Here is a 27,445-nt window from a genome sequence, read left to right as displayed (position 1 = left end):
ATGGACTGTTATTCACATTGATTTTGTATTGAATAAAGTACATGCTGTAAAACAATTAAGGATACATGAGTACTTTAGCGTGTCTACTAAACTTTATTCTAGACAACTCATTTTCCCAGTACAAGCTAACACACTCACTGAATGCTTTATTAGCAAAACATACACCTTCTCATTAATAAAATTATTTAATTAGCCAACCATATGGCAGTGTTACACTGTTAAGAGAGGGGGGGGGGGTTATAAGTAACTGCTTTTCAAGAGAGTTCAAGAGAGGCTTTATTGTCATTTCAGCTATATACAAGTACATATTGCAATGAAACAACGTTCCTCCAGGACCAGGGTGCAACACAGAACAAAAGTGCAAGACTACACAATATACACAGTGCAGATAAACAACAGTACAATAAATACAAAAATACATTTCTAATCTAAAGAGTAATTAAGAAAGACAAGACTAGAGACAAGTGTTGGTCAGTACATGGTACTGAGTAAATGATGGGTGAGGTTGAAAAGCATATTCTGATATGCAGTTAGCAGCGTAGGGTTTTTTTTTTTCCAGCAGCGGAGATATAAAAAAAAGAATAAGGTGCAACAATGCAAAAACCAGATATATAGTAGAATTAAAGTATAATCTTCTGAGTTTGTTAATGTAAATGTTTCAACTATTGTTCCGGCATATAAAGTTTCAGTTTAGAATTAGAATAATTGTATAATGTCCAGATGTGCAGGTATTGTACAGAATAAGTTATGTGTATCAAGTCAAGTCAGACTCATTTTTATAGCGCTCTTTACAATGAACATTGTCTCAAATCAACTTTACAGAATCCAGGACCAACAGACCAAAACCCCCTGAATCTGCTGTGGCATGGTTGTTGGTGCCTTACAGGCTCTTTTAAATGTCAGAAATTGCTGATCTTCTCTAGCGATTTTACAGGCTAGTAAAACAAAAACAAATACTTTGCTGTGTTTTGATGAGAAAGGTCAGAGAAGAATGCCCATAGTTTGGGCTAACAGGAAGGCTACAGGAACTTAAATACCACTTTTTACGACCTGATGTACACCAGAAAGGATCTCGGGGCACACAACACAATTAACCTCTAGACAGATGAGTTACAACAGCAGAAGACCATTTGCATTCCAGTCCTGTAAGCCACAGGAATCTAAGGGTCAGACACAGGCTTACCAAAACTGGAAATTTGGTAAGTTTGGAAAATGTTGTTCTGCTGTTCTCATTTCTGTTTTGTTGTGGTTCCAAATTTTGGAACCAAAAGTTGGTGGTTCTAGTTCTGAACACTATATTGTTACACAATAGTGCCTTTTACATTATTTAGTCCAGTGTTTTATTGCTACTGTTGAAAAACAAGTATTGTTACTTTATGGATTTAGTATCAAGACTATTTTCCAGAGTTTGTCTAGTGATTCATGATAGAACATGAAAAGATGTAACACAATTGCTTCAGGGACTGTATATTCAGCACACGGTGTACATTCACACCATAATGCGTCTGTGTTAAACACACTGAACATACACACACTTACACACACAGATGATGCTCACACTGAACATTTCCTGTTGGCTGTAAAGGGTGGAGTGTCCTGCCAAGGGTGTTTTTTCCCCTCTTTGTTCTAACTACTACAAGTCTGTTCATGTGTGAGTCAGAATATTTATAGGTTATTGTGTGTGTGTTTGTGTTTTAGACATACACTGTTACACTACAGTAAATTGCTATTTTCATTTTTCCTTCAACTAGCCCCATATCATGATGCTCTCATATTCACACTTCCTACTCTGTGGGTATGGTGCTTAAAAAATCAAATGTGCAACCATTTTTGCTCCAAACATAGCAAACTGAATCATTCTATTGTCTCAGTTCTATTTTTGTTCTATATGACCATTGTTCTGACTCGTGGTGTAGAAACAGAAATGATTGGGGTACAGTTCTTTACATATTAAAATCTCTTTCACTGTTGTTACTTTTGCTGTCTGGTCATCCCACAAATCTTTTCGAGTTGAATGATTTCACTGGTTCTGTTTCAGCACTGAATGTGTCATGGAATTTTATTTGCCATCACACTATATTAAGTGCTTTAAAAGTGTATAAATACTCTAAATACATACATTGTATTATTGTAACTCTATTTAAGTTACACTTACATTATCTTCTGAGGCACAGCATGTTATAAAGCAGTCATGGTTTACCCCGCTCTATTTTTACTGTTTATCTGGCAGCTTTTCCTCAGGAAGTTCAGGGCGAGGAGAGTCAGGACAATCCCCTCCCATTAACACAGCACTCACACAGTGCTTAGTCCCTCCAGCTTTACCACTTCATCACACACAGTTTCATCCACAACAGTCTGGTTTTACCTTTTTAAAAGCACATTACTGTTTACATCCCACACATCATGTTGATGGATTTACTGCATCATCTCTGAAGTAGAATATCACACAGATCATGAGAAAATATGAGTGAAGGTAAGTGTTGGGTATTTTCCTTGTGAATGCCATTCAAGAAGATACATGACAGAACATAAATTATTTATCAGGTTACATTTTAATGTGTATTTTTTATTTTTGTGTATATTTAGTGTCTCTTTGCTACTTAAATAAAAAAATCCTCATTGTGAATGCAATACATGACAAAGTATACAATTTTTACTTGTGACAGTTTTTTTTGTCAGCAGAACTTCAAAATAATTGGCAGGGATAAAAAAGCCAAACATAAAGTTTAGTGTGCATACGTTTGGTCTTAAATAAATTCCGATTTCTTAGTGCAGTCCAATAGAAAATGGTTTTAAAGCAGCAGAGTTCCAGGTCCAAGTCAATAATTAACAAGCTTAGGGTGACAGTAAAAAGGGAAAACTAAATAATATGTGGAGAAAAGCTAGAATACTTTTAGAAGATTTTTGAAATAAGTTTAAGAATTGTGAGAAATTTGCAACATTTTAAATAATCTATGAGACCCACAATTAAAAAGTGTTGAACTTTCTATGTAATTATTAGAAAATAAAAAATGAAGGTTGATTAAGAAGATTCAGACCATCAGTGTGGCACACTGTATGAGATCTTGTGTCAATAATATACTATTAAAATGGACACCAGGCCACTCAGACCACATCTAAATTTATTAAAGCACATGAAACTTAGTCATAAAAAATCTAAAAGAAAATACAGAGCCGTCTTGATTTGCATTTGGAAAACAAACATTTCTATACACTTACTGATTATTTATTTAGTAACACCATACTAACACATATTGACAATCTTGGCTCTCAAGATTATTATGTTAATTATTATGTGGTTTTGATTCACAAGGTTTGGCAAACATTCCTTGCAAATGAATGCATCACATAAGCAGCAGATTTGTCAAATGCTCTTTAATGCTGTAAATCCTCTGTTGTATGCCATCAAAACGGTTGACCACATTTCAGTCAGATCTGATGACTGTTCAGTCCATTGAAGTACATTAACCTTATTGCCATGTTTAAATTGCCATTTAAAAATGACTTTTGCTTTGTATATAGTGCATGATCAGGTTGAAAGTACCCATTATAAGAAGTACACATTATGCACAATAATACTCGAACAATCCTTGATTGATTTAAGGGTCACTGTTAGCTAACAAAGAAATTCCCCACTCCATTACTCCACCACCAGCCTGAACTGTTGACATAAGACAGAATAAGTCCATGGAATTCATGCTGTAACAATATACCAGTTACTTAAAATTCTCACCCTACCATCTCCATTGTGCAGCAGAAATTAAATTTCATCAGACCTGGCAAAGTTTTTCCAATCTTTAACATTTTCAGTAGGGCTGTGCCCACTGTAGCCTGAGATTCTTTTTCCTGGCTGCCAGGAGTGGAACCTGATGTGGTCTTCTGCCGTTGTGGCCATTTTGCTTTGCATTTTACACTTTGTGCACTGAAAGTTGCTTTTCTGCTGACCATTGTTTTAAAGAGTGGTGGGTTACAGTAGACTTCCTTTTGGATCAAGCCAGTCTGACTGTTCACCATTCTCTTTAAATCCATTATGTGTGAAATATACAATCTAAAAACTACAGAAACTGATCATTTTTGCAACTTGGTTTTTCTGTGTGAAACCTGTGTGAAATATTTACTCTATATAGACATTAATTTCTAATGTCAGTAAGTAACAGTACATAACAGTGTATTTCTGAACTAAGCATTGCTTCTTATAATTGTTTTGTGTGTTTTAGAATTACAGGAGCATTACAGGAATGCCAGATCCAAGACTCAAGCTCGATGTCATCCTAAAGGGCAGTCTGAACATCCAGGGCCTGAAAAGTGTTGCCATCACCAGAGATGTAATTCATCCATTTCCCCCAAGTCCGGATCTACAGAGTTTCACAGTACTTACTTGAAGAGACCGACTAGCCACACCTTAAGACCTCATAATTTAAATGAGAAAACCTATAAGAAGGACTTACTCATACAAGGGGAGGAATCAAGGCGGAGAGAGAAGTTTAAGCAAAGCACTGAGCCACAAGCACAGAAAGGTGCTATATATAAAGTGTTTAAGCAATCAGATAAGGAAGAACACTACAACATATTGGGTTATGGTGAGGAGCTGGCACATGGGAGTGAGATAGATTGGCAGGTGGGTTTAGGACACAAGGACAAAACTGACTATGAAGGGGATGGCTCGTTGGATCCTCTTTCTGGCTTCTACAATGAGAACAATAAGGAAATGTCTGGAGTAGCAGGACGTCTACAAACAAAAAGGAAGGAAGGCCAGAAAACAGAAGTGGGTGGAAAAATGGGATCGATTATCAAACCAGTTGATTGTCACTTTGCTATGAAGTCAACTACATACAGTCGTTATGAACAAATAAGGCATAAAGATGAAATAAACCTAAAGAAAACCAGGGTACCTGTAAAGTCTTCTCACAACATGTTCTCTGGTGAAATGTTTTCAAATGAATTTTATCCCAATCATATTTACACAAACGGAATCAGTACAGATGATTTGAGCCCAGGCAGAACTGATGTGGCCACCTTGTTCCCGGACATCTGTGATGCGGGCGAGGCATTAGCAGATGTTGAAGGATTCTCAGACTGCGATCTCTTTGAGAACATTGAACCATCATGGATCTCAGACACTGAAGAGGTTGAAGACCATGAAGGAGCAATGACACTGTCTGTTAAAAACTGCTTAAAGAGCTCAAGTGAGTCGTTGTCTACCTTTGAGGAAGATGATGGTGAAAAGGCAGAGGAACAAAGTCAAACTAATCATATGGATACCAATTCTCAAATATTTGAAAATTCTCAGGATTCTGTGCATTTAGATAAGTCTGAAAAAGAAGCAGAAAGTCTCTCTGAGATTTCTCACAACACGTCGTACTCCAACTCCTCATTGTGCTCCTCTGAGTCTGAGACAACCTTTGACAAACTGGACAAAACTGAGACCAGGACTAATCAGGATAGGCCAGAAACTCAACAAGCTGTGTCACCCCACTCCAGATCAGCTGACTTACCAACATTTGAGCCTGATTTACAATGTGCCTCTTCAGCGACTGCTTTAAAATCTGAAGAAGTAACATCCCTGCAGATGCAAGAGGACCACTGTAATGGACAAAAGGAAGACAGATTAGAAGTTCAAGGCAGCCCATCAATATTGTCAACAGAGAAGCCAGAGCCTCTCACAGAAGAGCATGTGTATGAAGAGCCACAATTTCAAATCAAAGACTTCTTGCAGTCTAATAAATATTTAATGACTCGTTCCATATCTATGGAAGCACCCACTAACAGGCTGGACCCATTTTGCACCTCAGTATCCAGAAAGCATCGTTTAATGCTACACCCACAGTCCCATTATAAACACAATCATTTCCTTGGAGATAGCTTGCCTGCTCTGAGCGGCTCATTAGGATGTCTCTCTTCAGGTATTCCTGGCCCCCCTGTCATGGACATACCACCTCCTTTTGAGCTGTCTTCTATCACAAAGCGACCAATTAGGAAGAGTACACCTGCTTTGCCAAATGAGGTGACCGCCTGCAGTAGGAAACCTGACTTTGGCTTTAAGCGTTACTTTTTGCCATTACGGTTCCTGAGAAAAACTGAGAAAAGGTCAGATAGTCGCACATCCAGATCATCCTCAGAATCAAGTCCACAAGGGTCTTGCAAGAAGTTACATTTAATCAGGCAATGTGCAGGAAGTCCTGAGCTACACAGGGCACATGATTACTCTTTACCTTCATCTCCATCTTCTGTACATCTCCCAAAGACTTTACTGAGACAAAGTGTCCATAACAATGTTCTGTCTGCTACTCCAAACTCCTGGGGCATGTTAGGATTGGAGCCAGATGACTTGGTCCACTCTATACTAGTACAACCCCTCACGCTGTCTAAACCTCGCTCTTTTTCCTCCCCAAATGTGGACTCGTCTGTCTATGAGAATGTTTTAAACACAAGTCCACACTATGAAAATATTCAGGTTCGCCTCTTAACACCTTCCAGTCCGAACCTGAGAAATCTAAGTTCAGCTAATGACATTGATGGTTATGTGGATATGAGCAGTCTACCAGGTTTTCAGAGTAAAAGCTTGTCAGCTGAGCAAGAGACTGAAAGGTACTTTTCCATCTATGTTTTTACAAACATAAAAAATACATTACTTTGCATGTATGGTATTAAGCAATTGTGACTGAATACAATGCAAGCAATTGAGGGTTAAGGACCTTGCTCAGTGGCCCAACAGTGGCACCTTGTTGGTGGTGGGGCTTAAACCAGTAGTCTAGCATCTTAATCACTAAGCTCCCACTGAACCAAAACATTTTAGGTCTCAAGACTTTTGTCAGACAAAGGGATTTCTCATCACTGCTGCAATTTTGGCCTCTGCTGACTGGTCGGTGATGCCTAAACAGAGACAAGGGATAATAAAGATCAGTGTATGACTCTCCAGACTCAATACTGATCCCTGTGTAAACCTACATTGTGCAGGTGAAAAAAAGAGGTTGGCTACTACACACGTGTCGGAGGAGGCGTGTGTTAGGTATAGCCCTTCTCAACCAGGATGGGAGTCTATAGTAGTGGAGGAGAAATATAACCAGGGTAATTTGATACAACTAGATTGGAAGAAAAAGTATTCCTGAGCCCATGTAGATTTATCATATTAGCATGATGGTTTCTCATGCAATGCATTTTTAGGGCTCAAATGTCAAGCACATTGCCCCACAAGGACTGAGATTTCTCTGGATTCCTTGAATTTTGTTGTAGTGTTACATAGGTTACAAAGTGAATTTATATGTTGAGAAATGTTTTCTTTCAATTTTTCTCATGAACAATTGGATAATCGGACAATTGGACAATTGGATGCACTAAAAGGGAGAAAAAATGGGAGAAAAATACATAAACAAAATAATAATAATAAGAGTTCACCAGCCTATTGTGGATTGTTCCAAACTGTGAAACCTTAATATTCTATAAACCTTTTACTCTTATTTTGCCCAATCCATAAATTTCTGTGTGTCACAGGCATCAGATTTTAAATGTGTTTATATTTACAAAATACAATTAAGTTGGTCAGTATAAATCATGGAAATCTTTTTTCTACATTTGTCAGTCAGATAAATGTTCAGGAGAATGAATAAATCACAGATTTTAGTTTTTATTGCATTTTACAAAATGTCCCAACTTTTCTGCTGCCCCAGTGTGGTTTGTACATTAATATATTACAATAATAAAAAATAATAAAAAATAAAAAACAGGTCTGATATTGTGAAACAAGCACTTGTGTGTATGTGTGTGTATTATTCAGACTGTGTACTCTGTATTTTACAGTGCTTACACTACCTGCTCTCCTCTAATAAGATCAGATGGAACTGTAAGTGTATCACTTGGTGTAGTAAATACTAAAGAGAGAGAGAAAAATGCAACCAAAGGACTGGTAAGTATGGGTGACTATATGAGTATATACAGTATGTACGTACATGTGTCTTTCTGTATGTTTTGCAGTTTGCTTTTTATTTTCAGACTGTCAATTGTTCTAGAACATTTTACACTGTGAAAGAGCTGCTGGACAGCGAAACTCAGTAAGTATTTTATAAAGCTTGTAATTGTGTCATTATTTTGGCCATTTAAAAAATATATTACAGTCTTGTCTGCTTATCTGTTTTGAATGAAAGACAAAGCTCAGAATATTTTCATGCTTATTTTGCTTCTGTCCCAACTTAATTGGAGTGTATTGCAGGCATCATTTGAATAGTTTTTAGTTAGTTAATAAACTGAAATGTTGATCAGTGAAAACATTTGAAAGGAGTTAAGAGCATTAAATTCCTCTTTTTAGTGCATTTTACAAAATTTCCCAACTTTTCTGAAAATGGGGTTTGTAAATAAGTAATATACACGTCATATAATTTAAAATATGTCTAGTGGTACATTCTCTGATTTTTAAATTAAGTATTTTCTCTCTTTCCACACATTTTATCTCCAAGGCATGTAAAGACTTTAAAGCTTCTAAATGAGGTATGTACCATGTGAATGTTTCATGATTTTTAATGAAGCACTATATACAGTAAGTAGTATTATTTTAAAACCCATTGTTATGTAGGTCGTTAAAAGTTAACTTTATAACTTTGTCCCTGCCTAAAAAAGAAAAATAGCTGTTTCCAGCTAAGAAGAAGCTTGTCATGAAAACAGTTAGCGAAACTAGAATAGAATAGAATGCCTTTATTTGTCATATATACATATACACGTGTACAGTACAATTAAATTCTTTCTTTGCATATCCCAGCTTGTTTGGAAGCTGGGGTCAGAGCGCAGGGTCAGCCATTGTACGACGCCTCTGGAGCAGAGAGGGTTAAGGGCCTTGCTCAAGGGCCCAACAGTGGCTGCATGGCAGAGCCAGGATTCGAACTCTCAACCTTTCAGTTGATGGCCCAAAGCCCTGCCCACTAGGCTACGTCCCCATCTAGAAGTTGGCTACCACTAGGCTACCACTGTCCCCAACTAGTTATTGCCTTTAGTTGGTGAGATTTCTAATAGTCAAGTCATCCAAACCTAGTAGCAATGTTTAACTTTAAGCTATACATTTAATTATTACTCTAAATTAGATTTTTATGACAGTTTTAAGCATCTTAAAGGGATGTTGTTTTGGATACCTTAGCAAAAGTCAAATATGTACAATTAACCTCATCCTTAACAAATGACTGTAAAAGTAATTTTTAATGAATATGCAGTGTTTTAACTGAATGTCTTAATGTATTAATCCAAATTTAAAGCAAGAAACAGTGATCTTTGACTGCAATGTTTAAAAGTCAATACTTGTTATAGTTTGAATTACTCTTTTCTTCCATGTTTTAATGTTTAGACTATAGATGCAGACAAGCAGCTAAAGAAACTTTGGAATAATATACCTGCAATTTACACACTCCACCTGGACCTCCAGGCTCAACTGGAAAGTTGCATCAAAGAGTGGTAGAACACAAAATTTATGTATTTTGTATCAATCACATTTGAAAAATCCTTCTTTAAGAATCACTCTACTGATATTCTTGTTCTAGGCATCAGAAGGAAGGAATTGCTGACATTTTCCTGAGCAAAAAAGCTGAGTTTTCAGTTTTCTCTTCCTACATCAGTGATTACGACCAAAAAATAAAGACTATGGAGCAGATGGAGGACACAGTAAGATGTCTTAATTTTTTTCTGCCTTTAATCAGACACTAAGAAACCCTGATTTCCAAGTGATGGATATATTAGTATGTGTATATAATAATAACTGAGGTGAAATTGTTGCTTCCTTAATGTGCTGATGTAATATGCTTGACCAGAAGTTAAATTGTAATACAGGTGAGTGCTTTTAATTTTTTTTTTTTTTTTTTTTTTTTAACCTATATGATGGCGTGGTGCTGTAGCTAGTAGAGTAAGTAACACTAACTAACATAGGTCCTGGAAATGTAGAAAGAGATGAGAAAAACTGTATTAAAATATAGCAGTAAATAATGGAAATGGTTTCATGTCTCTGGAACTCCAGCAAATGACCGTAAGGGCCAGTGTATCCAAATGGAAAAAATAAGGATCTAAAAACAGCCCTGTTTATATGAGCAGAGAGATATGTTAATTATAATAATTGTGGAATTAAGGCCATGCCACAGTTAATCACACAGTTGGTTTATATGCATATTGTTAATCCTGCAGATTGTCAGTTAATTCACAATAAACTTTTAAAAGAAAGCAAACCTTTATTTTTTTACATAAAAAAATTTGTTTTAATCATATAGCAAAAATAATTTTAACCCCAAGACTGCCATAAAATACATACAGATGTATGCAAACCTTTGACTTCAATCTCAAACAATCTCTTAACAAAAGCTAACATATGTACATACCGTATAATTTATTTGTTTTTAGCTGCATTTTTATATGCCTTGCACTGATTTACATTACATATAATTGTGTATCTCTTAGCAGCTGGACATCACCACTCTGAAACAGCAGTTACTACAAGTGATAGTGAGAGTTCTACAGTATCATATGCTGCTAACAGGTAACATATTAAACCCAGCGGTTATGTTTGTTTAAATGTGTGTTAGCCATTAAACACATTCCACACCAGTTAGAACCAAACTAAACACCAGCAAAACATCCTTGTATCCCATTTATATCCTCTTCCAGTGTTCTGATTTAATTCATGCCATCTTTCTTATGAACTAAACTATTGTTCACCACAAAACAATAGTGCTACAATGTTTTGAGGCACATTTTGGTATATACTTTGTATGGTGTAATATCTAAAACATGTATCTGTAACACCTCTACATATATTCTCACAGATTACATGAAAAATCTTTCACAAAACTCCAAAGAGTTAGAGGATACAAAAGGTAAGCAACATGCACATATCTTTAAGATTCATTATGGATTTTTTTTTTTGGGGGGGGGGGGGGGGGGGGGGGTTGGCCACTTAACTACTCAGGGTTACTGCATCTTCTAGCTGTGTTACTGTTTAAAAAGGTTCTCTCCTCAAACTCATAAATAAACTTGGTATTGTAAGTTTGTGTCATTATTCAGGATTAATATGCAGCATAGACATCCATTACCATTAAGTATCAATGCATTTGGTTGAATCAGAGACATATCATGTTTAAACAGAGAGATTTTTCAACAAGTTTTAAATAACTGTGCTTTTAATAAAACATTAAGAAATAAACAACACAATGAATTATAGAATACATAAGTCTGGTTAACTAAATTAAATCTTATGGTGTTTCCTACAGTGTGATTCCACTATTTCTATTAAAATTGTGTAAATATTTATATTCATTTTGTTCATTTTAAAAGTAGTAATTTTACCACTTAATTTGGTTAAAAGTGCAATTTGTGGCACTCAGGTGGCGCAGCAGTAAAACACGCTAGCACACCAGAGCTGGGATTTTGAATACATTGTATTGAATCTCAGCTCTGCCATGCTGGGCTGGGTGGCCACATGAACAACGATTGGCTGTTGTTCATAGGGTAGGATGAGCCGGATAGGGACCTCATAACTGATCGAATTACGACCTCTGCTGGCTAGTTTATGGCGTCTGCACAGAGTAGAGGAATAAAGAATTCATATGCCCATCAGCTTTGTGCATGCTGATCAGCCACACCTTGATCAGCGTGCACAAAGCTGATAGGCATATGAACTCGCCTCGTGCAGGTGAAAAGATGCAGTCGGCTACTGCAGACGTGTCGGAGAGGGCGTCTGACAGTCTCGCTCTCCTCAGTCGGGGCGGGGGTCAGCTCCAGTAGAGAGGAAGCGTAACGCAATTGGGTTAAAATTGGATGTGCTAAAAATTGGGAGAAAAAGGGACAAAAAAGTGCAATTTGTAAAATTAAATTTTAAAGAAAGGTTTTTAAAATGTAACAAATTGAATTGTCTTCCTACTGAGAATACTTACTATATACCACTGTTGTAATAATTATGTTTAGTTAAGTCACAATTTTGATCATGTAAACTTGTTGTAAGCTGAAGGTAGCAATGTCAATAAATGTATTTTACATCAACATATAGTTTTACCCACTGTAATGTTAAAAATGTATAGTATTGCTCACTGTAATGTTAAATCTTTACAGCCTAATACTGCAAGACAACTCAGACAGAACCTTACAACTCTAATGTCACAATACTTTTTAAGTCTTTTTTAGGTTTGCTACTCTATTGTGTCTCTATTGTTCCTGTTGTAGCTATTTTAGCTCATGTTCAAGTACAGTATAATTCACATGAAGGCCATTCAGACTCTTATCTCTTAGTCATTGTGTGACTGATTGACCAGGGGTATCTCAGTTTCACTTCCATGTAACCTTTGACCTAACATCTACATTTTGTTCAATTTATCTGAATTGGTACAGCTTGATTTATCACCAGGCCAGGTCTTGTGTGTGTTTGTGAGTGTGTAGTGCTAAAATAATTGTAATAATTCCTCTACTTTACTTTTTTCTCCTGTTTTGTTTTAGCTGCTCAGCTTATGGTCTCTGGTGTTACTGATTACACAAAGAACAGCCTCAAGAATGAGGTGAGTTGTGTATGTTTGGTCTGTCTGTGAGTCTCCATAAGCAAACATTTCAGTTGATGAGGGCTTCTTTGAAAGATGCTTTTAATTTTTTTTGACATTTTATTAATTTTTTTTTCACTATCACTGTATTTCTTCCTATATTCAGATTTATTTTTGGATGATACAATTTTATACAAATGTATGACTTACATTTACATTATCAGCTTTTAACAGACACTTTTATTCAAAGCGACCTACAGTACTGTGACAGTATACAGTCTAAGCAATTGAGGGTTAAGGGCCTTGCTTAAGGGCCCAGCAGCAACCTGGCAGTAGTGGGGCTTGAACATGATTACTAGTCCAGTACCCTAACCGCTAGGCTACAGACTTGATTTAAGAAAGTAAAAACAAGCTTTTATTCACTGTGAACAGATTTATATATAGCAATATTTAAACACTGTGTGTGTGTGTGTCTTTATAAACATGATGAATATATACTGTATCTGTTTTTATTCTGTCTCAGGCGGATCTTCTGCGTCTGGTCCATATTGAGCACAGTGTTCAGGGATTGAAAAACCTGCTACAGCCTGGAAGGGTGAGAAAATCACAACTTCTATACTCCTCAGCCAGTCACATCTATTTTACTAAGTTAAATCTTTGTGTGCTAGGTATTTGTGAAGGAGGGGACGCTGATGAAAGTCAGCAGGAAGTATAAACAGCCTCGCCACCTATTCTTGGTATGTCATGATAAATTGCTTTGACCTTTTTTTATTTTAATACTTTGCTAGAAAAAGCAGTCCGGGATGACAAACTAGTTTCAGATGGTTGATGGTTTAAGTGGGGTTTTTAATGTTGGTCAGGCTGGTTCGAGTTGGGCTGGGAGACCAACTGGACAACTAACTAGATCAAACCAGCACCAGCATCTTAAAGCAAGGCAACACACACTAAGATGAATGACAACACTTATTTGTCAACAAAGTTTTTTTTGTCCAGCTCTATTGTCTGTCCTGCTGCTTTTCCCACACTCCCACACAGTGATGTCCTTGTTTTTTTTTTGCGTCGGATTTCCTGGCAGGATGTTTTTGCCTCAGTTCTGTATATTGTGTGTGAGAAAGCCAGAGACAGACACTTGTCCCCCTTTTATAACACTCACACCCACTCAGACTGTCTCAGTGGTATAAAGTGAATTGGCAGAGATGGGCAGTGAATCATAAATGCTGGGCACTGGCAGTATGGGTATGAGGATATAGTATGTATATTACATTTACATTTTCGGCATTTAGCAGACGCCTTTATCCAAAGACACTTACAGTTACAGTATGCAGTCGGAGAAACTGAAGGTTAAGGGCTTTGCTCAAGGGCCCAGCAGCAACCTGGCAGTGATGGGGCTTGATCCAGTGACTTTCTGATTACTAGTCCAGTACCTTAACCACTAGGCTACAGCTTGCCCACATGACTTTCTCTAAATGCACTTGAATAATAATGCAGTAGAAAAGCTGATAGGCAGCAGTCAAACATCAACGCACATAACTACACCACTCTAGAAGAATGGGTCCATTTTGAGTCTTGGTCAACATTTAAAGGTTAACATTTCAATATGGTTTGTAAAAGTGCTACATTTATTTATTAAACACTTATATTGCTATAGTTATATATAACTAGCTGCACCAGTTTTGAGTAACTACAACTAAGCACATTCTGTTATTTTTTCACTATCTTTCACAAAAATTGTATACCATTTTTCTGTAGAACTACTTTAATGTAATACATTGATTGGTAGGCTCAAAAATTGAGGGAACACTTTAAGCAGGGATCAGGAGGATGGGGGTCCCTGATGAGTCTGGTTCCTCTCAAGGTTTCTTCCTGTATTTTTAAGGGAGTTTTTCCTTGCCACTGTCGCACTCGTCTTGCTCAACAGGGGTTTTTGGTCTGTTGGTCTTTGAGTCTGTAAAGTTGCTTTAAAACAGTGTCCATTGTAAAAAGCGCTGTACAAATAAAATTGACTTGACTATTCACTCATCAAATTTCAATGAACAAAAAATTCAAGTTGAAAATGAGAGCAAAATGACATAACAGTGGAAACTAAAATCATCAACCCACTGAGGCCCGGATTCAAAATTACAAAAATCAAAGTAAAAAATTTAAATCACAGGCTGATCTAATCTGGAAGAAATTCATCACAGCAACTCATAATGTAAGTCAGAAGTGTGTATGACCACCACATGCTTGCATGTGCATGTGGTGTCCTGGGTGATTTCCTTCCTGGCCTGGATTAGGGCATCACTGAGCTTCTGGCATTACTTGAGGGTGTCAAATGCACTGACACATGAGGTCCCATTGGTTTACAATTGGTTTCAGGTCTGGGTAACATGAGGGTCAGTCAGTCAGGAACTGCCCACACACTCTGACCACATGAGGCCAGGCATAGTCCTGCACTGCAACAGTGTAAAATCTCACAATGACTCTGAATGATGATTATGGTTTCTAGCAAAACTCAAAACTAAAGAAGAATCAGCCAAAAGTAATGAGGAGAAAGTGAATGTCTTATGGCTACCACTTGCAAAATCATTCTCTTTGGGAAGTTGTCGTGCTGTTGTCCCTCCAGTGCACGTGTTGTCATTTTCTTTTGCACCAAAACAGGTCAAATTGATTTACAATCACTTATGCTTCCTAACTGGACAGATTTAAATCCATGAAGTTTAAATAACTTTGTGTTATACTTTGATGATTAAATGTTTTCTTACATTTTATGAGCGGTGTGTTTAGTTAAGCAATTCAGATGTGAACTTTTGTGTTTTGGATCACTGTCTTTCTGCATAACCTAATTACACTGTAGCTTAAGGTTATGGACAGATGATCTGACATTCTTCTGAAGAATTATTTAAGTGGAATTATTTAAATAACAGCAAGTTGGAAAGGTTTGATACAGCAAAGCAACCTCACACCGTTACACAACCAACAACATGTTTGACTGCTGTTGTTCATATTATAAAATGCTGTATATATACTTTTTGCCAGGTACTACGACAACTGCTGTTTAAAAAGATTTTTATTTAGATTTATCTGTTCTTAGAATGTTATCCTTAAAGGATAATCTAGGTGTTTTATCCTGGTTAGTAGAGGTTTTCTTTTGCTACCCAGGAGGGGTACAATTACAATTTGTAATAGTGCTAATAATGCTCTCTTGGGCCTCCTGTCACAAATCTCTAGATGCTTCTCTGCTGCACTTTTTAGGAGGCACTTTTTTCTATTTGTTTAACATGTGCAAGTGATATTTAAAAGTTTATCTAAAGGTACATTCTGCTTATTACTTCAAGGATGTTCATCTGTGCCTTTCTATAGGGTTTCACTGGAATCTCTGTTTAACAATCAGTACAAGTAAAAAATGTTAATAGATAATGTATTAGAAGCAGCATATTTATAACTGTGACTTCACCTTCACTAATTAACACCCTACACTTAACAGCATTGTGTTGTAATTAATCTTAAATTACATAAATGTAATAATTGGAGAGTTATGTATTGAGAGTTATGTAAAGATTGTTGTTGCCCTCTTGTGGTGAAAACGTAGCAGTACATTACAGACCCTGTCTTACCCATGAAACCATTACATTAGTGTTTATAGGGTTGATGTGCTGTTTTGTCTTGCCACTAGGTACATTAATCTGATAGCTGTGTTCTTGTTTTATTTTAGATGAGTGATATTTTGTTGTATACATACCCCCAACAAGACGGCAAATACAGACTCATTAACACATTAGCACTTACAGAGATGGAGGTAATGTTGAAACATTTCATTAATTCTGAAGCATAATAGTTTGTAGTTTTTTAAAGAGTTACAGCATTCTAAGTTCTCTCACTATTTCTCTTTTAGGTTACTAAACTGTTGATTGAAAACACTCAAAATGGCTTGAAGATTGAGGTGAAAGACATTACTATCACTCTGTTAGCAAGGTGTGTGACACTCTGTCTCTGTCTACCAGTAAAATTATTGTTATTACTATTATTATTATTTTTTTAATTTGGTAAAATTCCCCTCAACGTCTGGGGCTGAAATTGTATGTGGTGTTGATTTTCTGAATTAAAATAAATTAGACTAATGTACAGCAAATAAATAATCTTTTAAAATTTGCTGAATGTAATATAATAAAAAAAATCTAAGATATCTTATTTAATGTACCGTAACAGTAATTGTGTATAAAACCATGCAGCCAATCCCAGTAGAGGCTGTGTTATGGGGTCATTAAATCAGATTTTTTATATTGATGGGTTACATCATGGCTTAATAAATTCGGTCTAATGACGTCTTTGGGCCGAGGAGGTGGAAGAATCCCCACACATTTATCCATAGACCATTGCTGCTGGCCCATACTGTTGACGTCTACAAAGTGTGTCCTCACTGTAGCTATTTATAGACTCCCTTTCTGTCATTTATTGGCATTTTTGTGGGTAAGTGTATTTTTTATTAATGAATAAAGGTTAATGTACATATTTCTGCTTGCAGCTCCTGTATTGAAAGAGATGATTGGTTTGTCACACTAAATCGGACAATAGCTGACCTTGGCTCAGTTCTGGCAGTACCCGCTGGAGGTTATGAGGTAAAGAGCTCTCTAAAAATTGTAAGTTTGATATACTGTAGATGGATATAATTGGTTTGGTTTGTCATTACACTGGAGATCATAATACAGAATACCTGATTATTATCAGTGCTTTCAGGTGCTAAGTGTAGGACATATTTATTGAATAATTAACTACATGATTGTTTTAGTTTAAATTAATCACAAACATTTAATGCAATATGGGATAACAAATTACTAAAATACTGGGTAGGAATACAGTTTTTTATATTTTTGTATTATAAAAACATCATTCCCCTGGGTAACAGAACAGATGGTTGCAAAAGAAAAAAAGGTACTTATTATTTAGCAGCTTACATGGCCAACTTTTTGCCAATTAGCAGCTCTTACTTGTGGGCTAAAAGTTTTTTTTAATCACACCTCCTGTTAACACACAAACTTTGTGGATTACTTGTATTTGTAACTGGAACTATGATTAGTACCAGGCTTAATGCAACATTCATACAAATTAATGTAAAAAATGTATATTCTTTGGTTCGATGTCTCGACCAAACATCTAACAAACATCTAACCAAAATAAATGCTTTTATGAAACACCATCAATGATCTGCTAAAAATACACATCTTTTGGGCACTGACACTGTGATGCTAGCATTGTGTGGGCTTGTGCATAGTGTGTGGGAAGGTGAGATCCACTTACTAACTGTATTTGTACATGTGTTATAATTCCAGATAAAAAGAAAAAAAGAACACTATCTTTGACAAGTTTGTTTGTTTATTAGGATTTTGACGTCATGTTTTACACTTTTTTGGTTACATTCATGACAGGAACGGTAGTTACTCATTACACAAGGTTCATCAGTTCACAAGGTTATATCAAACACAGTCATGGACAATTTTGGATCTCCCGGAGGAAACCCACGCAGACACGGGGAGAACATGCAAACTCCACACAGAAAGGACCCGGACTGCCCCACCTGGGGATTGAACCCAGGGCCTTCTTGCTGTGAGGCGACAGTGCTACCTACTTAGCCACCGTGCCGCCCCTTTGACAAGTACTGTAAGAATGTAGTCAATTGGAAGTATCTAATACTTACAGTACAGAAGTATCTAATACATACTTACTATTTTGTAAAAGCATCACTATACAACCACCTTTAAAGCTATTTGCATACTTGGTAATGAGAGTTAAAAATTTCATTAAAATGTATTTGTCATTCATTATCTGCATTAGTCGTATTAATATTAGCAGTATCTGTTGGCAAGTAGGGCAGCACGGTGGCTCGGTGGGTAGCATTGTCGCCTCACAGCAAGAAGGTCCTGGGTTCGATCCCCAGGCGGGGCGGTCCGGGTCCTTTCTGTGTGGTGTTTGCATGTTCTTCCCGTGACTGTGTGGGTTTCCTCCGGGAGCTCCGGTTTCCACCCACAGTCCAAAGACATGCAGTCAGGTTAACTGGAGACACTTAATTGCCCTATATGTGAATGTGTGTGTGTGTGTGTGTGTATGTATGTGTGTCTGCCCTGCAATGGACTGGCACCTCGTCCAGGGTGTTACTGTGTGCCATGTGCCCATTGAAAAGCTGGGATAGGCTCCAGCACAAAACCCCCCCGCCCCCCGAAACTCACAACCCGCAACTAATTGGATAAGCGGTTAAGATAGTGAGTGAGTGAGAGTGTTGGCGAGTATGATATTTTTCTTTATTATCTATGGCTTTGGTGCAGTTGAACAAGCCAACTTTGCATAGAAATAGTGTAGCAAATGCGAGTTCTGTAAATAGTGACATTACTAGGTTTTAAATAGGCAGCTGAACCCTGTATCCCAGACTAATACTAGTTCTTAATACTTCTTTTAGGTTGACAAGTCTGTGGCATGCCTTGGAGAGAATGCTCCACCTCTGGTCTCCGTTTCCCAAGTAGCAGTATGTATGAACTGCCCTGTCCAGTTCAGCCTCACACACCGAAGGCATCACTGCCATGCCTGTGGAAAGGTAAAGAAACTTTACACACAAATTTAAAGTCTGTATGTAAAAGAGGGACCTGCATGTTTACATTGTACTGGTCACAGGTGGTGTGCAGAGACTGCTGCAGAAACAAAGTCCCACTGAAATACATGAAGAACCGAAAAGCTAAAGTGTGTGATAAATGCTACAGTGAGCTGTGCAAAAATGGTACGTTCATACGTGTTCAGTTATTATATGTATTATACTGTAGTAGAACATAATGAAACAGTATCTTAAGTGTGTATGTACTTATTTAGAAGGAGATGTCAGCATGCTAATAGAAAGCAGCAGTCGGCCGCTGTCCACAGTTTTTCAAAACATTCACCCAACCAGTCTGTGGAAGAGTCGCAGAGGTCATGCATCATTCAGCCAGGTAACCATTTGCAAACCAGTCTATAATTCTGTTCATCTCACTTCATCAAATGTATCATTTTTAACTTTACTCCTGATGTGTGTATGAATTGGATGTGTCATTTAATGTGTGCATGAATTTATTAGGGCAGCATGGTGGGTGGCGCAGTGGGTAGCACTGTCACCTCACAGCTAGAAGGTCCTGGTCCTTTCTGTGTGGAGTTTGAATGTTCTTCCCATGTCTGTGTGGGTTTCTTCCCACAGTCTAAAGACATGCTGTCAGGTTAACTGGAGATGCATAATTGCCATGTGTGTGTGTTTAAGTGTGTCTGGCAATGGTGGGGTGTTTCCTACCTTTTGCCCAGTGATTTGGCACCAACCTCAACCCTGAATGGAATAAAGCGGTGAATGAAATGATTAGCCAAAACAAAAAAGCTGTAAGATGTATGATCAATTAGAATCTATACCTTTATAATCACCAATATACACTCAAAAAAACTGAAGTACTAGTTTCTAGTGTAGTGGCTTACACACTTTTGGTGGTGGTGGCTCAACTGTTAATGTACTGGAGGTGTAATCAGAAGGTTGCTGGTTTAAGCAGCATTTCCACCAGGTGTCCACTGTTGTGTTTATTGCTTGGATTGTATTTGGTCACAAATGTAAGTTGCTTTGGATAAAACTTGAATAAAACTTTATGTTCAGCAAGGAACAGTGGTCGCTCAGTGCTCGCTCAGTGGTTAAGGTTCTTTGGGACTCTGTTGGGACCCTTAAATGCTTAAATTGTAATCAGTCATTATTGTAAGTAGCTTAGGCTAAAAGAATCTGCTTAATGCCATCAATATGTATATAAGCAAGCTCATGACCAGGTGTTCACATACTGATATACACCGATCAGTTATAACATTAAAACCACCTCCTGGTTTCTACACTCACTGTCCATTTTATCAGCTCCACTTACCATATAGAAGCACTTTATAGTTCTACAATTACTGACTGTAATGACAGCTATTTCTCTACATGCCTTTTTAGTCTGCTTTCACCCTGTTCTTCAATGGTTAAGTCCCCCACAGGACCACCACAGAGCAGGTATTATTTGGGTGGTGCATAATTCTCAGCACTGCATTGACAATGACATGGTGGTGGTGTGTTAGTGTGTGTTGTGCTGGTATGAGTGGATCAGACACAGCAGCGCTGCTGGAGTTTTTAAATACCGTGTCCACTCACTGTCCACTCTATTAGACACTCCTACCTAGTTGGTTCACCTTGTAGATCTATTGCTGCTGTTTGAGTTGGTCATCTTCTAGACCTTCATCAGTGGTCACAGGACGCTGCCCATGGGGTGCTGTTGGCTGGATATTTTTGGTTGGTGGACTATTTTCAGTCCAGCAGTGACAGTGAGGTGTTTAAAAACTCCATCAGCACTGCTGTGTTTTATCCACTCATATCAGCACAACACACACTAACACACCACCACCATGTCAGTGTCACTGCAGTGCTGAGAATGATCCACCACCTAAATAATACCTGCTCTGTGGTGGTCCTGTGGGGGTCCTGACCATTGAAGAACAGGGTAAAAGCAAGCTAAAAAGGTATGTAGAGAAACAAATGGACTACAGTCAGTAATTGTAGAACGACAAAGTGCTTCTATATGGTATGTGGAGCTGATAACATGGACAGTGAGTATAGAAACAAGGAGGTGGTTTTAATGTTATGCCTAATCAGTGTAAATTCTATATTGAATCTGCACTGAACCTTTTTCTAAAACATTGCTTATGTGAATAGGGCTTCAAACTGCATACCACACATTTCTGTTTACTTTTGAGGTAAAGGGAAACGTGTGTAAGGTTCTTTTTGCTTCAACTGGTGGTATAATGGTGTTATATAAGTGTAGGTGGTATGATGTGCTTTTTTTAAAGACCTGCTGTGTGTGATTGTACAGGTTACCGGGTCTGAGGGTGATATGAGTGGGACTCTGCAAAGGAGTCGAAACAGTAAGCGGAGCTGGAAGAGTCTGTGGTTTCTTCTTAAGGATAAAGTGCTTTATACATACCCACAGCCTGAGGTAACACACAAGCTTAAGTACAGTTTTCATGTATTTAGACTTTCATTCATTCATTTTCACTCACCGCTTTATTATGGTGAAAATCACAGTGGATTCAGTTCCAGCCATAAACTCTATAAACAGAGCAGGGATCTGTGTATCATGTAGTGTGAACTAGGCATAAGGGCTGTGCACGGGTCAGAGGAGGCGTGAGCATCAATATACCCACCTCGACTGCAATCAGGGATCCCCCAGCAGCGGAAGACAAATTGACTACTCTATCAAATCAAACCATTACCCATGTTTTAAAACAGTTTTTATTATGCATGTATTTTTGTATTTGCATGTATTTGTACTTTTACTTAGATAAAGAATCATGTGTATTTCTGGCATCTTTACTTTTCTCTTTACCTTTGTGGTTTCATAAGGAGAGGCTTGCATGTGAATCTCTTCCTCTGATGGGGTTCACGGTGAGGTCAGAGAGTGAAGGAGAAAGCAGCGTGTTTCAGCTCTACCATGATTCTACTCTCTTCTACACATTCAGAGCTCAGGACACACATACTGCACAGAGGTAAAACATGCTTACACATTGTACATTCCACAATGTTTTTCCACAGCCACTGTTGATTGTGTAGATCACACACATTTATTTTCTTGTTTTTTAATGTGAATTTTTTTGTTTTGAAGGTGGGTGAGCGCCATGGAAGAGGCCACTGTTCTTTAGCTGCTGCCGTGTTTAAAACATCTTCTGACTGCATTTGAACTCAACTAAGATTGTAGCTTGTTTCCACTGTGATACAGTTGCCAATCGTCAATAAATTTGATATGATTTTAATTTTTTTGTAAATCATGTAATCTGTAGTTGAAGCAGGTTAAAGAAGCACAAAGCAGAGTAATGTTTTGCTGTCATTTTTGAAAAGCATTATTAAAATATATGAAATGTAGTTTTATTTTCCCCCTATTTAGTCAGTTAAAATGAAAACCAGGGTCATGTACAGAAAAGTACTGTTTTTTTGTCTCTTGTACATGGGTTGCAGGAACAGAGAATTGTTTGTATGTTTTTGTATTGTCTTTTTGCTCATATTTATGAATGAAATATTCAGTGTTGTATTTTATTGCAGAATTCCTTTGCAAATGGGTGTTTTGTGTTGTTCTTTAAAAGATATTTAAATTAAATCTAAAGAACCAGGCAGGGATACACCCTGGGAAGAAAGCTTACCATCACAGGACATCCATAAATACACAAAATTTCAGTTCAGCATGTTTTGGGAAGGTGGGTACTAAATACCTTTATAAATATCTCTATAAAGACGTGAAGAGACTTTGCCAAACTGCTTACAAACAGTGACCAAAAGTGAGGATTCAACTCGAGCCCCAAGGCTTCACCCATGGACCACTATTTCATGTATAGTCAGAGGCCTCATTGTGTTTTTGTCCAATAAAACCTTTACACTCCATGGCCAAAAGCATTAGTGGGATTGACTATTTCAGCTACATTTATTGTTAACAGAGACTGAGACTAGTAGTGAGAGCAGGCTGTGGTTTGGTTTATTTGGGTGCTGTATGATCATCTACAGGCATACAAATGCCCTGGAATGAAATAAGACATTGATACAACTTACATTGGGTCAAAGGAGGTGCAGTTCCCAAAAGAAACAGATGATGCTGTAGGTTAAAATACTGGAGCAGTTGTAATAAAAAAAAAAACCCATAAAGGTTCATGTCATCTGCCTTAGTTGGCCATTTTTCATTTCAACTCCTTGTGACATTTTTTGAGAAACGATTTGATTGACCTGTTATATAATATTTGTTTATTAGCAAGACATTATTACATGCCGAACTGTATTGAACAAACGACCCTGTTGGATAATGTTGAGTGTAAAAATCCTAGGAGATTTTTTGACATACTTAAACGAGTGTATCTGATACCTACAACCATTGTACGTGTCCCTAGAGTGATAAATCACAGTTAACCATCTAGCAATTTGATGGATTAGAAGAACATTTAATAATCAGGGCATTTTTATGGTTTGGGCTTGGCTCTTAATTTCAATGATGCTTAATCTAATATTACTACAGTACAAAACAATAAATTTATCCAGCAATAATTTAAAGAGTTATAAGCAATTTTGTGATATATAAAAATGGTTTTGCCTTGTCCAGGGTGTTACTGTGTGCCTTGCGCCCATTGAAAAGCTGGGATTGGCTTTAGCAACCCCCACTCCCGCAACCCTGATTGGATAAGCGGGTAAGTGAGTGAGTGAGTGAGTGGGTTTTGCCTAGTTAGGTGTGAAAAAAAATTCACTGGTCTTCACCAGGTTCTAATCTCAACTTTATAAGAATAAACTGCAACTCTGATTGTAAGCCTGTCCTTATCACCCAAAATATGTGGGCGGCACGGTGGCTAAGTGGGTAGCACTGTCGCCTCACAGCAAGAAGGTCCTGGGTTTGATCCCCAGATGGGCCGGTCCGGGTCCTTTCTGTGTGGAGTTTGCATGTTCTCCCCGTGTCCGTGTGGGTTTCCTCCGGGTGCTCCGGTTTCCTCCCACAGTCCAAAGACATGCAAATGAGGTGAATTGGAGACACTAAATTGTCCATGACAGTGTTTGATATAAACTTGTGAACTGATGAACCTTGTGTAACGAGTACCGTTCCTGTCATGAATGTAACCAAAGTGTAAAACATGATGTTAAAATCCTAATAAACAAACAAACAAACCCAAAATATGTGCTTGACCTTGTTAGACCTCTTGTGGCTACATGGAAATAAATGCCCACAGTCATGTTTCCAAATCTAGTGGTAAACCTGTTGTTACAGTAGTGAAGGGGAATCTAACCCATATTAATGGTTTTTAAATGGAATGTCCGGTGTCCACATAAAATTCATATTATGTGAAAACATTTTTAGAAGAAGAAGATGATATACTTTATTTGTCATATATACACGTGTACAGTCCGGTTGATAGCCCAAAGCTCTACCCACTAGGCTACCACTGTCCCTTAGTTTTATAAATGTGATTGCAATCTTATATACAGTCTGATTTTTTTTTTACTTTTCAGCACTGAAACCAAAGCGGTAAGGAATTCTTTGTAGTCAGAAGCTGATTTTGGCAGTTTTCAGTTTCCTATTTTATCCACTGCACATTTTGAGCCAATGGTTTTGACATCATCATTGACAAATACAGCTTCCAAATCAAAAGATCCAGGATTAGTAAGGCGTGGTGTTGTCCCCTAGTGAATGACGCAAATAGCACTTTTATTCCTATTATGTAATACAGTTGGCGCAAGACTGATTTCTCAACTGCTGTATCATGTGCAGCATACTCATGGCACTCCAAATCTCAACCCACATTAAGAAAAGGGTTTCTGTTTGACATTATGCTCATTATGCTTGGGGGATTGCCAGATAATTGGCATCTGGCAATCTACCAAACCAGATTGTATTAATTCTGGAGGTTCCACACATTATGGTGCCCCTGTTCTTCCATATGTACTGTATATGTGGGTCAGTGACAAATATAATTTTCAAAAAATAAGATAGTATATTAAAGCTGCAGTACAACAGTTTGGGAAATCTGGAGACTTATTTAAAAAAAATCCATAGTCTAGCAGAAATCCATAGTCTCACATGTACTGTACATCCATCTCCAGCTACACATAACAACTGTAAATGGACAAAACACATTTACACAGTAGATTCTAAATCCAGCCAAACAGCTATAATTGACAATGCATATTTATGCTTATTTTAGACTTTCCCAGCAATGTACAATGTGAAAGCCATGTTCAGAGCTTCTACTTTTGGCTGAAAGAAGAAATAAAAACTTCGAAACTATTATAAATGCATTAAATAGATCATTGCAAATACAAAGCTTAATTGTTCCAAAGTTTTAAATTTTGGATATAGATTTTTATACAGTTCAGTTCAAGTTTTTACCTACCTATGTTGAAAATAATCTACTCTGCATAAAGGCAGTTTTATAAAATATTATATACTGTACTGTGCATGACCAAGTTGTGAACCATTTTAATATTCTGGGGTCATACAGCTAGTAACCTAAACCAACCTAAATGTCAAAAAGGACGTTTTTATATTTGTGAAAGCGTTGGTGGCTCTATAAGAGGACCAAAAAGTCACATAATGTCAAAAGTTTTTAAAAGAATGGAATATGTTTAAGGTGCCATATTTTAGCTGTAGACAAAAAACCAGGTTATATTTCAACCTGGTCCTGTAAAACATTTTTAAGATGCCTGGGTTTGATTCCATGGTTGGGTGGCTAGGGTCCTTCTGTGTGAAGTTTGCAGGTTTTCCCTGGATCCGCATGGGTTTCCTCTGGGAGCTCCGGTTTTATCACACAAGTCCAAAGGCATGCAGTCAGGCCAAAGCTAAAAAAAAATGCCCTAAGTGTAATTGTGTGTGTAAATGTTAATGTGTGTGTGTGTGTGTGTGTGCACATGTGTCTGCCCTATTATGGACTGGCAAACTGTCCAGGGTTTTTACTATTTTTTGCCCAATGACCCAGACCCACTGCAACCTTGACCAAGATAAAGTGGTTGTTAAACTGACGATGAATATATGAATGAAAATAAATCATCGGCCGCTCAGGTGGCGCAGCAGTAAAATATGCTAGCACACCAGAGCTGGGATTTCGAATACATCGTATCGAATCTCAGCTCTGCCATACGGCTGGGCTGGGCGGCTATATAAACATTTGGCTGTTGTTCAACCAGGGAAGGGAGCCAGATAGGGACCTCATAACTGATGCAATTATGTCCTCTGCTGGCTGGTTGATGACGTCTGCACAGATTAGAGGAATAATGCTTTAATCAGGGTGTGGCTCTCCGTGCACAAGGCTGATCACATATGAAGTCATCTCGTGCAGGTGAAAAGATGCAGTCGGCTACTGCTCACGTGTCGGAGGGGGCGTGTGTCAGTCTCGCTTTCCTCAATCATGGCGGGGATCGGCATCAGTAGAGAGGAAGCGTGATGCAATTGGGTAAAATTTGGGAGAAAAAGGGAGAAAATGCATAAAAAAAATGAATAAATAAATCATGACTTGCAAAAATGCCTAAAACAATTTTTTAAATCTGAAAATGGGAGCATAATGGTATAAGTGTGTGTTGTCCTGATGAACTTCCATACTGTCCAGGGTATGTTTCTACCATGCACTCAATGATTTCAAAAGGTCATGTGCCAACCATGCCAAGTATAAAGTGGTTACTAAAAAATAAAGGAATAAATGCACCAAAATACGGTATGTAGTAGTAAAGGTATAGTAGAATATGTTCTCAATTACATTTATTTGCATACATGTGACCCTGTATGGTTGTGGCAGACAGACTGTGTGATACACTTAATCTGAGCGATAGCTTTCTGTAATTAAATATCTATCTGTAATTAAATAATACAGTAATTCAATGACTATCACAAGCATAAAGATATTGAGGTTATGCATCGAAGAGAGTAAGTGTTGTCCTGTTTTCCAGTCCCTAGGAGACTGCCTGACCCAGAATAGAGTAAAAAAGGGTGTTGAAAGAAGAGGGTTTTTTTTACTAGTACCTGAAAGTTACGAACACCTTGCCCCAAATAAGCCATACATTCATCATTTCAGCTCTCTCTCTCTATTTTCCACTTTACACTCCTGCGTCATGATTTGCCCTAGTCTGTCCAGTGTGCCTTTTTGTTCCACACCATATTTATCCATCCTTTCTACCACATTGGCAGATCTCACCTGTATTTATGTCAATGTTGTAATTATGTCAATGGAAGATGAGTGTACTAGTTAAGCAGATGCCATACATATACAGTGCTTGGAAAGAATAAGAGATACACCATCATATAAAATCTAAATTACAATTACAAACACAGCTGTACATGTAGGTTCTATAAGGTTGATCATAGTTGCCATGTATTAACTATAAACGTCCTAATTAGCAAATTTTTTCTGTGAGATTTTAATTACATTCAACATAATTTTTGATAAGACAG

At 37.6% G+C, this 27,445-nt stretch overlaps 1 protein-coding gene across 2 annotated transcripts; it reads left to right on the top strand.

The window, feature by feature from the left end:
- The first annotated feature begins 2,330 nt into the window (after positions 1 to 2,330).
- On the top strand, positions 2,331 to 24,170 carry LOC134317180 (FYVE, RhoGEF and PH domain-containing protein 5-like). 2 transcript variants are annotated; one of them, XM_062997924.1, is made up of 21 exons: positions 2,331 to 2,473; positions 4,218 to 6,588; positions 7,798 to 7,903; positions 7,990 to 8,048; positions 8,451 to 8,481; positions 9,326 to 9,432; positions 9,519 to 9,639; positions 10,426 to 10,501; positions 10,788 to 10,838; positions 12,451 to 12,509; positions 13,012 to 13,083; positions 13,157 to 13,225; positions 16,183 to 16,266; positions 16,363 to 16,442; positions 16,993 to 17,086; positions 18,919 to 19,053; positions 19,131 to 19,233; positions 19,323 to 19,438; positions 21,356 to 21,478; positions 21,886 to 22,028; positions 22,145 to 24,170. In XM_062997924.1, the coding sequence occupies exons 1-21, from the start codon at positions 2,464 to 2,466 to the stop codon at positions 22,179 to 22,181; spliced, it is 4,047 nt and encodes a 1,348-aa protein (XP_062853994.1). In that variant the 5' UTR covers positions 2,331 to 2,463; the 3' UTR covers positions 22,182 to 24,170. The 2 variants fall into 2 exon arrangements, with proteins under 2 accessions (XP_062853994.1, XP_062853993.1); XM_062997923.1 differs by having other exon boundaries at positions 10,423 to 10,501.
- The last annotated feature ends 3,275 nt before the right edge of the window (positions 24,171 to 27,445 follow it).

The sequence above is a fragment of the Trichomycterus rosablanca genome, chromosome 6, assembly GCF_030014385.1.
Source record: "Trichomycterus rosablanca isolate fTriRos1 chromosome 6, fTriRos1.hap1, whole genome shotgun sequence".
Taxonomy (NCBI): Eukaryota; Metazoa; Chordata; class Actinopteri; order Siluriformes; family Trichomycteridae; genus Trichomycterus; species Trichomycterus rosablanca.
The sequence above is the reverse complement of the archived record's forward strand: the minus strand, read 5'-3'. Positions and strand labels throughout refer to the sequence as shown.